The sequence below is a fragment of the Haliotis cracherodii genome, unplaced genomic scaffold (genome assembly GCF_022045235.1).
Source record: "Haliotis cracherodii isolate W230 unplaced genomic scaffold, xgHalCrac1.p SCAF_2, whole genome shotgun sequence".
Taxonomy (NCBI): Eukaryota; Metazoa; Mollusca; class Gastropoda; order Lepetellida; family Haliotidae; genus Haliotis; species Haliotis cracherodii.
The window spans coordinates 42,812,701-42,829,003 of NW_027266275.1; the positions used below are offsets into that span (position 1 = coordinate 42,812,701).

The 16,303-nt window shown below is 42.1% G+C and overlaps 1 protein-coding gene across 4 annotated transcripts in view; it reads left to right on the plus strand.

The window, feature by feature from the left end:
- The window catches only part of LOC139468128 (sorting nexin-14-like), a 90,383-nt gene that overhangs the window by 16,340 nt on the left and 57,740 nt on the right, over positions 1–16,303 (plus strand). For all 4 annotated transcript variants that reach the window (XM_071249886.1, XM_071249888.1, XM_071249887.1 and 1 more), the window contains exons 4-11: positions 268–346; positions 10,802–10,845; positions 11,209–11,296; positions 12,130–12,214; positions 13,897–14,053; positions 14,691–14,766; positions 14,953–14,997; positions 15,371–15,451. In XM_071249886.1, the coding sequence (XP_071105987.1) occupies positions 268–346; positions 10,802–10,845; positions 11,209–11,296; positions 12,130–12,214; positions 13,897–14,053; positions 14,691–14,766; positions 14,953–14,997; positions 15,371–15,451 (655 nt within the window). The remainder of the gene's footprint in view (positions 1–267; positions 347–10,801; positions 10,846–11,208; positions 11,297–12,129; positions 12,215–13,896; positions 14,054–14,690; positions 14,767–14,952; positions 14,998–15,370; positions 15,452–16,303) is intronic.

The following is a 16,303-nucleotide window of genomic DNA, read 5'->3' on the forward strand; positions in this document are numbered from 1 at the left end:
ACATGGACTTCCATTGAAAGTCTTGAAGCAATGTACACTCCAAGATCGTTCACATTAGCAATGAAAGATATAGGTACCCAATAATCATAGAGTTTGCATGAACTTTAGCATGATTTACAAATAAACCAGCCAACAAAATCCTGTGTTTTTGTCATTCAATTTAAATTTGCTGAGCTACACACCTACAGGTGTGGGCTGCAGCCAAGCAATGCATGAGGGGACACAACTGTTTCTGTTCATGATAACATGTTGGTAATTGATCTGCAGACCTGAGCTGAATATTCTGGCTTTTCAACCATGGACCAACCTCGAGATACGACAGAAAATTGATCAGTCCTTGGAAGAGGTAAGCAGGTTTTTGTAAAATGAACCAACACATGCAATTTAGAGCTTGCTACATTGTTATGTTATGTTTCAATGATGTTTTTAAGGCTTTATATTTCCACTTATCATGTACGCTTAACGGGACAAAATGCACTCACTAACCTTTAGGATTATTTGTGTTCTCTATTTCAGGTGTCATTAATTTTATTTTAATATGCATATTTTACTGATTAAAGTTCATTGTTTACATAAGTCGCGCCGAGTAAAAGCCGGGCCTCGCGCTCAGTTTGACAAGGGAGAGTGACAGAGTACGGTATATGGGGAGATGATACATGGGGAGAGAGGTATATGAAGATATAGTATATTGGGGAGAAAATATATGGGAGGGAGGTATATGTGGATATGGTACCGTATATGTCCGCGTATAAGCTGGATTTTGAGGACCAGAAAAAAGATTCTGTAGAAAGGGGTCAGCTTATCCACGGGATACATTTTCATGATAGTATTTTTCAGATCGTGATCTGTCAGAAACATCGCCTGAATGACGGTCCGATTACAACTTCCAGACAGTTTGGAAGTTGCCACGACTAGAGCCATTATTGTTATAAATTATCAATAAAGTCATTATTATACACCAATGTTGTCATTATTAAAAAAATATTATGCATGTTACTACTTCCGATAATAAGTTTTCAATTGAATGTTCAAAGTTTATCGTTCTTCATAAACTCCACAATCTTTACATGTATATATCTAACAATATATGTAATTCACAGCTATAATATATAATCCCCAGATGAAAGTGCCAATAGCTATATACGTACGTTTTGCAAAGTTCATAAATTGATAGTGAACAAGTGTCTACCTTTATTGAAAGAGGCAAATAAACAACTGTATAGGCGAGTTATTTCGTTCACCATTCTCAAAAACATGTGATCAGCTGTTTCCTGTGACGTCACAAACGGTGACCACTGTGTTTAAAAAGCAACACGGTACACAAGGAAATGAGCACTGGCCGATTGGTATCGTCATGTTGTTTACACAAACATTTTCAAGTTGTGGGTGCTTAGCGATCGTGTTGGGAGTAGGGGCTTAATTCCTTTGATTTCGAGAGATTAGTTTAATAAACTAATCCTAGCCACAGGCTCAGCGACAGGCACCTCACTAGAACCGGCAATATTATCGTTCTGGGGACAAACATCAAACCCTTTGGTTAAAAAGATATGGCAAGACAAAAACACTTGAGATGAAGCCCTAGCTCGAAAAAATCCCTCACTAAAGCCATCTGGGATATTAGTACGTGAACTCATTCGAAGTCACAATTGCGATGACATTCAGCCTCCAGAAAGTCACTACAAAGGTTTACACCCTCCCTGGACTTTAAAAACTCACAAAGTTGACACTGCTTTAACATCAGAAGTCACTAAAAGAGAAAACCCAACCCTACTACGATCAGTAGCTATCACTAAAATTCAAACTACCTGGGACAGCTGGGCCCATATATACACTGATGGATCCAAGAATCCTATCAACAACAGTGTTGGTTACGGGATCCATATCCACAGCTCCAAACCCCAAGCACATTCAGTTCGCATGCCTGATGGTCAGTCAGTATTCACGGCTGAATTGGAGGCAATTCATCATGCACTCAAACTCATACCGGAATTCCCGGAAGCAAAGGCAGTCGTCCTATCAGACTCGCTAAGTGCACTTCAGGCCATCAGTAGCAGAAACTCAAACTCCAGGCCAAACACAGTCAACAATATTCTATACGAATATGCAAAACTATCGGACCAAGGGCAACAGGTGGATCTGTGTTGGATCCCCTCTCACATAGATATTCATGGAAATGAAAAAGCAGACTCACTGGCGAAGCTAGCTCTAGACAAAGCGTATATACAGCCTATTCCCTTTAGTAAACTAGAAATAAAAGGCAAAATCAAAGCCTTCATAGCAGAAAGATGGCAAGCCGAATGGGACGCAAGTAAGATCAGCAGATGGCTATACAAAATTCAACCCAAGATCCAACAAAAGCCAAACTCATACTCAAATGAAAGGAAAATTGAAATTGCTATCTCACGCCTCAGACTTGGTCACAGAAAGCACTATGACAAGGTTTGTTCATCTTGCAATCAGGCTGAAACCATCGACCACGTGTTACTAGAATGTCAAGACCATGCCCCAGCCCGGGCTAGGTTAAAACAAGAATTGCAGTTAGATCCGCTATCTGTCATAGATCTCTTAAAGCCAAGAGATGCAATAGCGAAGGCCAAACTAACTCTATTTCTGAGAGATGGACAGCTGCTCGAACGTATATAAACAGAGCAGCCAAGGATAAAAATGAAATCATATCAATATAAGAAAAAAGAAATCATATCAATGCAAAAACAGAAATTATGTGAACACCAAACTCACAATAGACATGTGAACCCTTCTCACACACAGGAGTCCCAAAGAGGGACAGGTCAGCCGAAATTGCCTAGGCAGAAGGCGACCTCTTAAACACCTAATGCAACAACAACACTGACTGACATTCTCATCATGAGTTTGAAACGAAAACCCCATGCTTAGGATGCTGAATTCAAACTGCGAGTCTTCGCTCTAGCTGATATATTTTCTCACGGGTTATTATTCTATATACACCGATTCACAAAATGGCGCTTGTTGTTGATGGCAACATATAACAATTATTATGAGATTAAAAAAAAACGTGAGAAAGAGCTTCCCACATTATGAAAGTGGATGACTGGTTTGTTAAATATTTATTAGCAATAATAATGACTTTTTCAATATAATTACAACGTTTTTCATCTTATATTTTTGAATATCTGCTAGTACCGGCACATGTCTTGCAGTCCAACTTTGCAGTGTTTTTTGCCTTTCACTTCCTGGTTCGGCTTATCTGTGGGTCACATCATTTCAATGGTCAAGTAAACACCTCGGCTTATCTACGGGGTCGGCTTATCCGTGGTCATATACGGTACATGAGGAGGGAGGTAGATGAGGAGGGAGGTATATGAGGAGGGAAGTAGATGAGGAGGGAGGTAGATGAGGAGGGAGGTTTATGAGGAGGGAAGTAGATGAGGAGGGAGGTAGATGAGGAGGGAGGTATATGAGGAAGGAAGTAGATGAGGAGGGAGGTAGATGAGGAGGGAGGTAGATGAGGACGGAGGTAGGTGAGGAGGGAGGTAGATGAGGACGGAGGTAGATGAGGACGGAGGTAGATGAGGACGGAGGTAGATGAGGACGGAGGTAGGTGAGGAGGGAGGTAGATGAGGACGGAGGTAGGTGAGGAGGGAGGTAGATGAGGACGGAGGTAGATGAGGACGGAGGTAGATGAGGACGGAGGTAGGTGAGGAGGGAGGTAGATGAGGAGGGAGGTAGATGAGGACGGAGGTAGATGAGGACGGAGGTAGGTGAGGAGGGAGGTAGATGAGGAGGGAGGTAGATGAGGACGGAGGTAGGTGAGGAGGGAGGTAGATGAGGAGGGAGGTAGATGAGGACGGAGGTAGATGAGGAGGGAGGTAGATGAGGAGGGAGGTAGATGAGGACGGAGGTAGATGAGGAGGGAGGTAGATGAGGAGGGAGGTAGATGAGGACGGAGGTAGATGAGGACGGAGGTAGATGAGGACGGAGGTAGATGAGGACGGAGGTAGGTGAGGAGGGAGGTAGATGAGGACGGAGGTAGATGAGGACGGAGGTAGATGAGGACGGAGGTAGGTGAGGAGGGAGGTAGATGAGGAGGGAGGTAGATGAGGACGGAGGTAGATGAGGACGGAGGTAGGTGAGGAGGGAGGTAGATGAGGAGGGAGGTAGATGAGGACGGAGGTAGGTGAGGAGGGAGGTAGATGAGGAGGGAGGTAGATGAGGACGGAGGTAGATGAGGAGGGAGGTAGATGAGGAGGGAGGTAGATGAGGACGGAGGTAGATGAGGAGGGAGGTAGATGAGGACGGAGGTAGGTGAGGAGGGAGGTAGATGAGGAGGGAGGTAGATGAGGACGGAGGTAGATGTGGATATGGTACATGAGGAGGGAGGTAGATGAGGACGGAGGTAGATGAGGACGGAGGTAGGTGAGGAGGGAGGTAGATGAGGAGGGAGGTAGATGAGGACGGAGGTAGATGTGGATATGGTACATGAGGAGGGAGGTAGATGAGGACGGAGGTAGGTGAGGAGGGAGGTAGATGAGGAGGGAGGTAGATGAGGAGGGAGGTAGATGAGGACGGAGGTAGATGAGGACGGAGGTAGATGAGGAGGGAGGTAGATGAGGACGGAGGTAGGTGAGGAGGGAGGTAGATGAGGAGGGAGGTAGATGAGGAGGGAGGTAGATGAGGACGGAGGTAGATGAGGACGGAGGTAGATGAGGACGGAGGTAGATGAGGAGGGAGGTAGATGAGGAGGGAGGTAGATGAGGACGGAGGTAGATGTGGATATGGTACATGAGGAGGGAGGTAGATGAGGAGGGAGGTATATGAGGACGGAGGTAGATGTGGATATGGTACATGAGGAGGGAGGTACATGAGGAGGGAGGTATGTGAGGACGGAGGTAGATGTGGATATGGTACCTGAGGAGGGAGGTAGATGAGGAGGGAGGTATATGAGGAGGGAGGTAGATGTGGATATGGTACCTGAGGAGGGAGGTATATGAGGAGGGAGGTAGATGTGGATATGGTACATGAGGAGGGAGGTAGATGAGGAGGGAGGTATGTGAGGACGGAGGTAGATGTGGATATGGTACCTGAGGAGGGAGTTATATGAGGAGGGAGGTATATGAGGAGGGAGGTATATGAGGAAGGAGGTAGATGAGGAGGGAGGTAGATGAGGACGGAGGTAGATGTGGATATGGTACATGAGGGAGGTATATGGGGAGGGAGGTATGTGGGGATGTAGTTCATGAGGGAGGTATATGGGGATATAGTACATGAGGGAGGTATATGGGGATATGGTACATGAGGGAGGTATATGGGGAGGGAGGTATGTGGGAATATAGTACATGAGGGAGGTATATGGGGAGAGAGGTATGTGGGGATATGGTACATGAGTCAGTATATGAGAAGGGAGGTATATGGGGAAGGAGGTAGATGAGGACGGAGGTAGATGTGGATATGGTACATGAGGGAGGTATATGGGGAGGGAGGTATGTGGGGATTTAGTTCATGAGGGAGGTATATGGGAGAGGGAGGTATATGGGGATATAGTACATGAGGGAGGTATATGGAGAGGGAGGTATGTGGGGATTTAGTTCATGAGGGAGGTATATGGGAGAGGGAGGTATATGGGGATATAGTACATGAGGGAGGTATATGGAGAGGGAGGTATGTGGGAATATAGTACATGAGGGAGGTATATGGGGAGAGAGGTATGTGGGGATATGGTACATGAGGGAGTATATGAGAAGGGAGGTATGTTGGGATATGGAACATGAGGGAGGTATATGGGGATATAGTACATGAGGGAGGTATATGGAGAGGGAGGTATATGGGGATATAGTACATGAGCGAGGTATGTGGGGATATAGTACACGAGGGAGGTATATGGGAGGGAGGTATGTGGGGATGTAGTACATAAGGGAGGTATATGGAGATGGAGGTATGTGGGGATATAGTACATGAGGGATGTATATGGAGAGGGAGGTATGTGGGGATATAGTACATGAGGGAGGTATATGGGGGAGGCAGATATGTGGGGATATGGGACATGAGGGAGGTATATGGAAGGGAGGTATGTGGGGATATAGTACACGAGGGAGGTATATGGGGAGGGAGGTATCTGGGGATTTGTACATGAGGGAGGTATGTGGGGATATAGTACATGAGGGAGGTATATGGGGAGGGAGGTATCTGGGGATATAGTACATGAGGGAGGTATGTGGGGATATAGTACATGAGAGGGGTATATTGGGAGGGAGGTATGTGGGGATATAGTACATGAGGGGGGTATACTAGGAGGGAGGTATGTGGGGATAAAGAACATGAGGGAGGTATATGGGGATGGAGGTTGCTCACACCTTTCCAAAAGCAGGAACGAGTCAGTTGCTCAAAGGATCTTTTGGACATGTGCCAAATAAACCAGGCAATTTTTTTTGACAGACTTATCACACAGGATGAAACATGGGTCCATCACTATGATCCTGAGACTAAAGTTCAGTCGATGCAATGGAAGCATGTGGTGTCACCACCCCAAAGAAGGCACGTGTACAACCCTCTGCAAGCAAGGTCATGCTTACGGTGTTTTGGGACCAGCACGGAGTAGTGATAATGGATTTCTTGGCAAAGGGTACCACAATTACAGGAGCTTATTATGCTTCACTGCTGCTGATTTTGTGGGACGCTATCAAGCTTAAGAGGCTCGGCATGCTGACCAAGGGTGTCAGTCTCCTGCAAGACAATGCTCCAGTACAGAAGCGCGGTCCTGTGGCTATGAAATCCTTCCACATCCTCCTTACTCTCCTGACCTTGCACCATCTGACTTCCACCTCTTTCCAACCATGGAAGTCATTTTTGAAGGGAAAACGTTTCACAGATGATGAAACACTGATTTCTGAAGTCAAGTCCTGGTTTGAGACGCAAAATAAGGGCTTTTACAAGCGAGGTCTCCATAGTTGCATAAAACGATGGGAGAAGTGTGTAAATCTTGGTGGTTCCTATGTGGAGAAAGACTAATACCTATGCCAAGTTTCATTCCACTAGGTCCATCGGAAATGGGTCAGGGGAACTCTTTAATGAACACCCCTCGTATGTGGGGATATTGTAGATGAGAGAGGTATACTCGGACCCGTAGTACTGCAGCATTTATAGTATCGCAGCATTTGTGATTTCCGGAAGTTCACGGGGGACTCGCCTCTTTGCGGCTGTCTATTAATGCAAATCAGTAACCAGGAAGTGCTCACTTCGTAAACAATAACAATTTCCTCGGAATGTTCCGTTTGCTGTAAGTAAGGTGTTGTTAACGCGATGATACTTACTTCTGGCTTCTTTTTTAATATTGCCCGACCCCCATCTATCAATGGATAATGATATAACCTGCAGTTCCCCAAGGAAACTTTCTCTATCAACCTGAACAAGATCATCTGCATATTCATGGCGACAACGGAAGTTACATAGTCCTCACATATTTTCTCCTCTGTGGCTCTATTAGGAGAACATAAGGGACATAATGCCATACTGAGAAATATGTTCTTCACTAGTAGCCAAATGATTAATACTTTTGGCATATGAGATGCTTTTTTATATATTTATTCTGAACTTTTTACATTTTTTGGACAAATTAATGTCATCCAATTTTTAAACAAAAATCTTAACTATCAATTCTGATATACTGAACAACAAAAGTTCCTGTGACATTGAATAAGATTTAATGCAAAGTTATGTGTTTTACCAAATCTGAAACAATTTTGGTTTGCAACAGATAAAAGACTCCTGTAAGTGTTCAAATGGTTTAATTTGCCATACTGACTTCAGAAAATACGTGAAAAAAACATGAAAATGCCAAAATGTCAATTTGCAAATCAATAGCGTGTGTGTCCACCTCTGTAGCAGTTCCTTTTTTGTGACTTGATTCCATACATGTACTACAATATTGAAAATCAAACTTTACTTGTTTGAAAAATACACTAAAATATTAGTGTCACAGGAACTTTTGTTGTTGAGTATATTTTGTTACTTTTTAAAAATATTTTTTTCTTACTTTTTAGTAAATATGCCTTGGATCCCATTTACTGATAACACATTCAGAATTTTACCTGTGCTGTCTTTGCACTTGTCTGGAAAAATCACAGAAGTCTGGCATCATCATATTTAGTGGTTGGTAGAATTATGTCTGTTTTTGTCCAATTCGGACCTTCATACATAACTTTTCCCTGTACCACGATACGATGGAGTTCTCTCCCATGTCAAACTGAGCGCGAGGCCCGGCTTTTACTCTGCGCGACTTATGTAAATAATGAACTTTAATCAGTAAAATATGCATATTAAGATAAAATTAATGACACCTGAAATAGAGAACACGAATAATCATAAAGGTTAGTGAGTACATTTTTTTCCGTTTACCGATACCACGAGGTTGCAGGATATGGGAAGGGAGGTATATGGGGATATAGTACATGAGGGAGGTATATGGGAAGAGAAGTATGTGGGGATAGATGAGAGAGGTATATGGGGAAGGAAGTATATGGCGATATGGTATATAGGGAGGGGGGTATATGGTATATGGGGAGGGAGGTATATGGGGATATAGTAGATGAGGGAGGTATATGATGGGGAAGTAGGTATATGGGGATGTATTAATGAGGGAGGTATATGAAGGGGGTATGTGTGGAGATGACATATGGAGGAAGTATGTGGGGAAATGGCATATGGAGGGAATATATGGGGAGATGTATATGGAGGTAATATATGGGAGATGGTATATAGAGAGAGTATATGGGGGGGATGGTATATGGAGGGAATATATGGAGAGATGATCTATGGAGGGAGTATGTGGGGAGATGGTATATGGGGAGGTATATGGGATGATATATGTGGGAGAGATAATATTGGATGGGGAGCTATATGGCGGAGATGATATTGGATGGGGAGGTATATGTGGGAGAGATAATATTGGGTGGGGATGTATTTAGGAGAGATGATATTGGATGAGGAGGTATATGGGAGAGATGATATTGGATGGGGAGGTATATGGAAGAGATGATATTGGATGGTGAGGTATATGTGGGAGAGATAATATTGGATGGGGAGCTATATGGCGGAGATGATATTGGATGAGGAGGTATATGGGAGTGATGATATTGGATGGGGAGGTATATGTGGGAGAGATAATATTGGGTGGGGATGTATATAGGAAAGATGATATTGGATGGGGAGGTAAATGGGAGAGATGATATTGGATTGGGAGCTATATGGAGGAGATGATATTGGATGGGGAGGTATATGGGAGCGATGATATTGGATGGAGAGGTATATGTGGGAGAGCTGATATTGGATGGGGAGGTATATAGGAGAGACGATATTGGATGGAGAGGTATATGTGGGAGAGATAATATTGTGTGGGGATGTATATAGGAGAGATGATATTGGATGGGGATGTATATGGGTAGATGATATTGGATGGTGAGGTATATGTGGGAGAGATAATATTGGGTGGGGATGTATATGGGTAGATGATATTGGATGGGGAGCTAAATGGCGGAGATGATATTGGATGGGGAGGTATAGGTGGGAGAGCTGATATTGGATGGGGAGGTATATGGGAGTGATGATATTGGATGGGGAGGTACGGTATATAGGAGAGATGATATTGGATGGGGATGTATATGGGAGAGATGATATTGGATGGGGAGGTATATGTGGGAGAGATAATATTGGGTGGGGATGTATTTAGGAGAGATGATATTGGATGGGGAGGTATATGGAGGAGATGATATTGGGTGGGGATGTATATAGGAGAGATGATATTGGATGGGGAGGTATATGGGAGGGATGATATTGGATGGGGAGGTATATGTGGGAGAGATAATATTGGATGGGGAGGTATGTGGGGGTAATGATATTGGATGGGGAGGTATATGGGAGAGACTATATTTGATGGGGAGGTATATGGGGGTGATGATATTGGATGGGGAGGTATATGGGAGAGACTATATTTGATGGGGAGGTATATGGAAGAGATGATATTGGATGGTGAGGTATATGGGGGTGATGATATTGGATGGGGAAGTATATGGGAGAGACTATATTTGATGGAGAGGTATATGGAGGATATGATATTGGATGGGGAGGTATATGGGGTTGATATTGGATGGGGAGGTATATGGAAGAGATGATATTGGATGGGGAGGTATATGGGGGTGATGATATTGGATGGGAAGGTATATGGGAGAGACTATATTTGATGGGGAGGTATATGGAGGATATGATATTGGATGGGGAAGTATATGGGGGTGATGATATTGGATGGAGAGGTATATGAAAGAGATGATATTGGATGGGGATGTATATGGGGGTGATGATATTGGTTGGGGAGGTATATGGAAGAGATGATATTGGATGGGGAGGTATATGGGGTGATGATATTGGATGGGGAGGTATATGGAAGAGATGATATTGGATGGGGATGTATATGGGGGTGATGATATTGGATGTGAAGGTATATGGGAGAGACTATATTTGATGGGGAGGTATATAGAGGATATGATATTGGATGGGGAGGTATATGGGAGAGACAATATTTGATGGGGAGGTATATGGGAGTGATGATATTGGATGGTGAGGTATATGGGAGATGATATTGGATGGGGAGGTATATGGGGGTGATGATATTGGATGGGGAGGTATATGGGAGAGACTATATTTGATGGGGAGGTATATGGGAAGAGATAATATTGGATCAGGAGGTATATGGGAGAGATGATATTTGATGGGGAGGTTTTCAGCCCTATGTGTCTTTGAATCATTGTAATAATTGTATATCTTTGAATTTCAGTTTTTCAGTATTATTTTCAAGGAGTTTGTCTACACATGGTATAAGTAAGTTGTTGTTTTGTCCTCTGTCAACATGTTATAACTAACTGATAGCGTAGTAAAACTCTGTAATAAATATATCCCACAATGTATTCAATATTGGAATCAAATACTTAATTGTCACTACTGGGGTCCATCTATTTGTAATGTTAAGATGACTAGAAACAGGGTTTCACCAGGAATAACTTTTGCAGCAGCGACCCATCACTAACATCATTACGTTGGTGAAACTGGTATGAAGTACACCTCTTGTATTGCTGGAATAGGTCTTCATTTGAAAGATAATCATGCTTCAGACTTGTTCATTTCTTGTTCGTTTACGTGAAAGATTGTAGGTGAATCAGGTGTGGGTCTCCTGGTGTGTTGTAGGGACCTCAGCATAGATGAGGAGTTTGCAGATGAACTGCGGAGCAACATCAGATTTATTGCAGCTGTGTTTCTACGCAGAGCTAAGAAGGTAACTCCCTCTCAGTTTGTATTACTTTTCTTAAATCCCGACACTCGTTAATCCGACAATCGGCTTTCTACAACAGTAATGATGGCAACCGATTATGTCAGTGTTATTTGGACCCGTTAAATCCAACAGTCTCACACATCTAATATGCAACAAATTACAAAATTACTCATTAATGAGTCTCGTTAATCTGACACAGTGATCACTGTACTCCATGGTCATCTGCCTGCAAGTACCCAGCCCGTGTTTTGATGTGAGACAAGTCGGCTGGTAGCTGCATTTTACAACGGCTGTAGAGATAAGCTTGCTTAACAATAAATTAATTCTTTAAATAAACAAAACAGGGTTAATCACATGCTTAGATTACCTTAATCTCATTAAAATCAGATACAAGTTCTCGCTCCCGCTGAGAACATCCAATTACAGGTCACATCAGAAAAACCTTCGTGAACTTTGACCAACCAATGAAATGACTAACAGGAAGTCGACATAGCCACTAAGAAAGCAACTTTCTTGAGCTTTGCGACACTGGTTTCAAATTGGCAACTTCCATTCCAGACAAGTATTTTGGATCAGTCATATACCCTGTAACAGTAGTTTTGTGCCTTTAGAGGCTGCATGATTAGAAAACATTTTCCGTTAACTAATTTAATTCTTTTATTACGTGTTTGTATCGTTATCTATCGTGTAGTCTTTCGATTTTCAATCATGAACATTGATACTACTTTGTTTCGTTTATCTGACATACTTGTTAATCCGACATAATTATAGGCAACCAACCATGTTGGATAAACAAGACTTGACTGTATGAACCATGTTGTTTCATATACTTTCAGATTGATATTCCTAACCTTGTAATCCATAAACTGGTGAAGGCAGCGATAGAACACCTAGACTGCTGTATACGGGCCAAGGTACATGGTGAGTTAACTGTTGTATACAGACCAAGGTACATGGTGAGTTTACTGTTGTATACAGACCAAGGTACATGGTGAGTTTACTGTTGTATACAGACCAAGGTACATGGTGAGTTTACTGTTTTTATACAGACCAAAGAACATGGTGAGTTTACAGTTGTATACAGACCAAGGTACATTGTCAGTTTACTGTTGTATACAGACCAAGGTACATGATGAGTTTACTGTTTTTATACAGACCAAAGTACATGGTGAGTTTACTGTTGTATACAGACCAAGGTACATGGTGAGTTTACTGTTGTATACAGACCAAGGTACATGGTGAGTTTACTGTTGTATACAGACCAAGGTACATGGTGAGTTTACTGTTTTTATACAGACCAAAGAACATGGTGAGTTTACAGTTGTATACAGACCAAGGTACATTGTCAGTTTACTGTTGTATACAGACCAAGGTACATGGTGAGTTTACTGTTGTATACAGACCAAGTTACATGGTGAGTTTACTGTTGTATACAGACCAAGGTACATGGTGAGTTTACTGTTGTATACAGACCAAGGTACATGGTGAGTTTACTGTTGTATACAGACCAAGGTACATGGTGAGTTTACTGTTGTATACAGACCAAGGTACATGGTGAGTTTACTGTTGTATACAGACCAAGGTACATTGTCAGTTTACTGTTGTATACAGACCAAGGTACATGGTGAGTTTACTGTTGTAAACAGACCAAGGTACATGGTGAGTTTACTGTTGTATACAGACCAAGGTACATGGTGAGTTTACTGTTGTATACAGACCAAGGTACATGGTGAGTTTACTGTTGTATACAGACCAAGGTACATTGTCAGTTTACTGTTGTATACAGACCAAGGTACATGATGAGTTTACTGTTTTTATACAGACCAAAGTACATGGTGAGTTTACTGTTGTATACAGACCAAGGTACATGGTGAGTTTACTGTTTTTATACAGACCAAAGTACATGGTGAGTTTACTGTTTTTATACAGACCAAAGTACATGGTGAGTTTACTGTTGTATACAGACCAAGGTAAATTGTCAGTTTACTGTTGTATACAGACCAAGGTACATGGTGAGTTTACTGTTGTATACAGACCAAGGTACATGGTGAGTTTACTGTTGTATACAGACCAAGGTACATTGTCAGTTTACTGTTGTATACAGACCAAGGTACATGGTGAGTTTACTGTTGTATACAGACCAGGATACATGGTGAGTTTACTGTTGTATACAGACCAAGGTACATGGTGAGTTTACTGTTGTATACATACCAGGATACATGGTGAGTTTACTGTTGTATACAGACCAAGGTACATGGTGAGTTTACTGTTGTATACAGACCAAGGTACATGGTGAGTTTACTGTTGTATACAGACCAAGGTACATGGTGAGTTTACTGTTGTATACAGACCAGGATACATGGTGAGTTTACTGTTGTATACAGACCAATCCATGTCTTGGAATCTCAGTGGGTTGGCATCACTAGTCTCGACTAGTTCACACAAACGTGCGTGCATGTCACTGTTTAAATGCAATGTGATTGTGTGGTGTTCACCTAATGGTGTTTTATCAGTTGAGGTAACTACACCACTCATGATACTTCTGGATACTGTTCAGTGGGGCAACACTGGAATTTGTACAGTATGGATGTGCTGTGTTTCAGCTGAAGGTTCCACTGACTTCCAGCAGTGTGTGATTGACTACCTTGGGCAAGACACTCACGTAGCAATGTGGAGTCGTAAAGCAGAACTGGAGTATCTCAGAAGAATGGCAGAGAGTCTCTTCCCCTATATCCTCAGACCTCAGGCCCTGCACTCTAAGTAAGTAACATTGATAGAATCTCTTCCACTATGTCCTCAGACCTCAGGCCCTGCACTCTAAGTAAGTAACATTGATAGAATCTCTTCCACTACGTCCTCAGACCTCAGGCCCTGCACTCTAAGTAAGTAACATCGATAAAATATCTTCCACTATGTCCTCAGACCTCAGGCCCTACACTCTAAGTAAGTAACATTAATAGATTCTCTTTCCCTATATCCTCAGACCTCAGACCCTGCACTTTAAGTAAGTAACATTGATAGGATCTCTTTCCCTATGTCCTCAGACCTCAGACCCTGCACTTTAAGTAAGTAACATCGATAGAATCTCTTCCACTATGTCCTCGGACCTCAGGCCCTGCACTTTAAGTAAGTAACATTGATAGACTCTTCCTCTATATCCTCAGACCTCAGGCCCTGCACTCTAAGTAAGTAACATCGATAAAATCTCTTTCCCTATGTCACAGACCTCAGGCCCTGCACTTTAAGTAAGTAACATTGATAGAGTGTCTTTTTCCCCTTTTCAGACTTCCAGTGAACACTGGTAGATCATTTCACAGAAATGTCCGTCCTTGAGTGTGCATGTCATTATGTTTATGGCTTAAAGGCAAGGTAATCTGTATATTTTGTTTGTTTCCAGAAGTACCTGTGCACTGTTGAGGGAGATGCTGGCAGGCTCAGTGCTGTTGCCTGCAGTAGATGCTGTTGCTAACCCAGTTCGTATGATGACTGTATTGTGATTCTGTTCATGTAATATAATTATCTGTGACAGGTGTACATTCATCATGATTGATACTGATTTTCTGAAAATACAAATATTCTAAAACATGGATTTGAGTATTAAAGTTACAACTGAATAGATTTGGGTGTTCATGTTTAGGATATTTCCTTCCTCCTTGCAGGACCTGGTAAACAACTTGATTCTCATCTTCCTGGATAATACTCCTGTGAGTAGCCACCATGTCTCATACTTCACACATGTGTGTTGAAGGAAGGTGCAATACCAAATGTCCATGTTATATCTTACATTCTGGGTCAGCCTTAGTTCTTGTTAAACATACTACCGGTATGTGGTTGTTCAAAATATCTCAAAATGAGTGATTGACTGGACACGGTATTTCTCTGTCAGAATATGCAAACAATACACTTGCCATAAAGAAATACAAATCTTATCTTACCCCTATAAATAGTCCTGAGAGAACATGTTACAATCTGATTTAAAAGCTGCCATCTTCTTTGTTGTAAGATGGAAAGTTGTAAACTATCGGATTGTTTGTTCTGTTATATTTCATTGACTGACTGTCACTGCTGTACTTTCAGCCCCCTGTAGCCAAGGAGCCTCCATCTCCCATGGTGCCTTATCTTGAGGCTTTTGCTCAGCCCCTCAACCAGAACAAATCTGTAAGTGTAACTGTACTCATTATCAATCCAGTTGTGCACATACCCCTGGCAAACACCAGGCCTGGGGCCCCCTTTCACAAACTGTCTTAGATCCAACTTTAGTAAGTCTGTGTCAGGTTGTGGGAGTTAGGACAGCCGTAGGAATATCAAAACTCTGTAAAAGAGGGCCCTCTGGTCATGAAGTATTCATGGAGCTGTACCTATCCTAAGACTATGTTATAGCGTGAGAGTTAGGGACTGAGTCGGCTTATGTATGTGATCTTGTGATACAACATGTCTTGTCTTTTGTTAAGTACATCTGCTACAGATTTCTAAGATGAGGAAATGGTGTTGTGGTGGCAATATTTGAGATGTAAGCTCTGATAATAATCGAAACTTGTATTTTTGTGTACTGCCTGAGGCTGTGAAGCAATATATATGTATTCATATTTTATTTATTAAGGTATTTATGTTTTTATCAGAAAATTACACAAATTTGTGAAAGAGTGGTGATTGTGTGTCTCCAGCACTTTTCTATTTTGATTTGTCATATATACAGCAGACTGGATATTCTGTTTCTTGCATCACATAAGAAAAAACATTATGCATTAAGAAGCGTTGATGAGAGTTGAAACTATGTGTAACATATATGTAATTTTTGTGTTTATTCCATGAAACAATATTTCATTTTGTTCATCCTCAATATTATGCAGAAATAATTACATACCATTGCTGATGGCAAATTTTGTTAAGTTACTGTAAATGTTGACTTTTATACGGTTGACTCCTTATCCAGGTGAGCTACAGTGCCATGGCAGATGAAATTGTACTAATTTATTGTGGCCTAAGGCAGCTTGTGATGTGAGCAGCTGT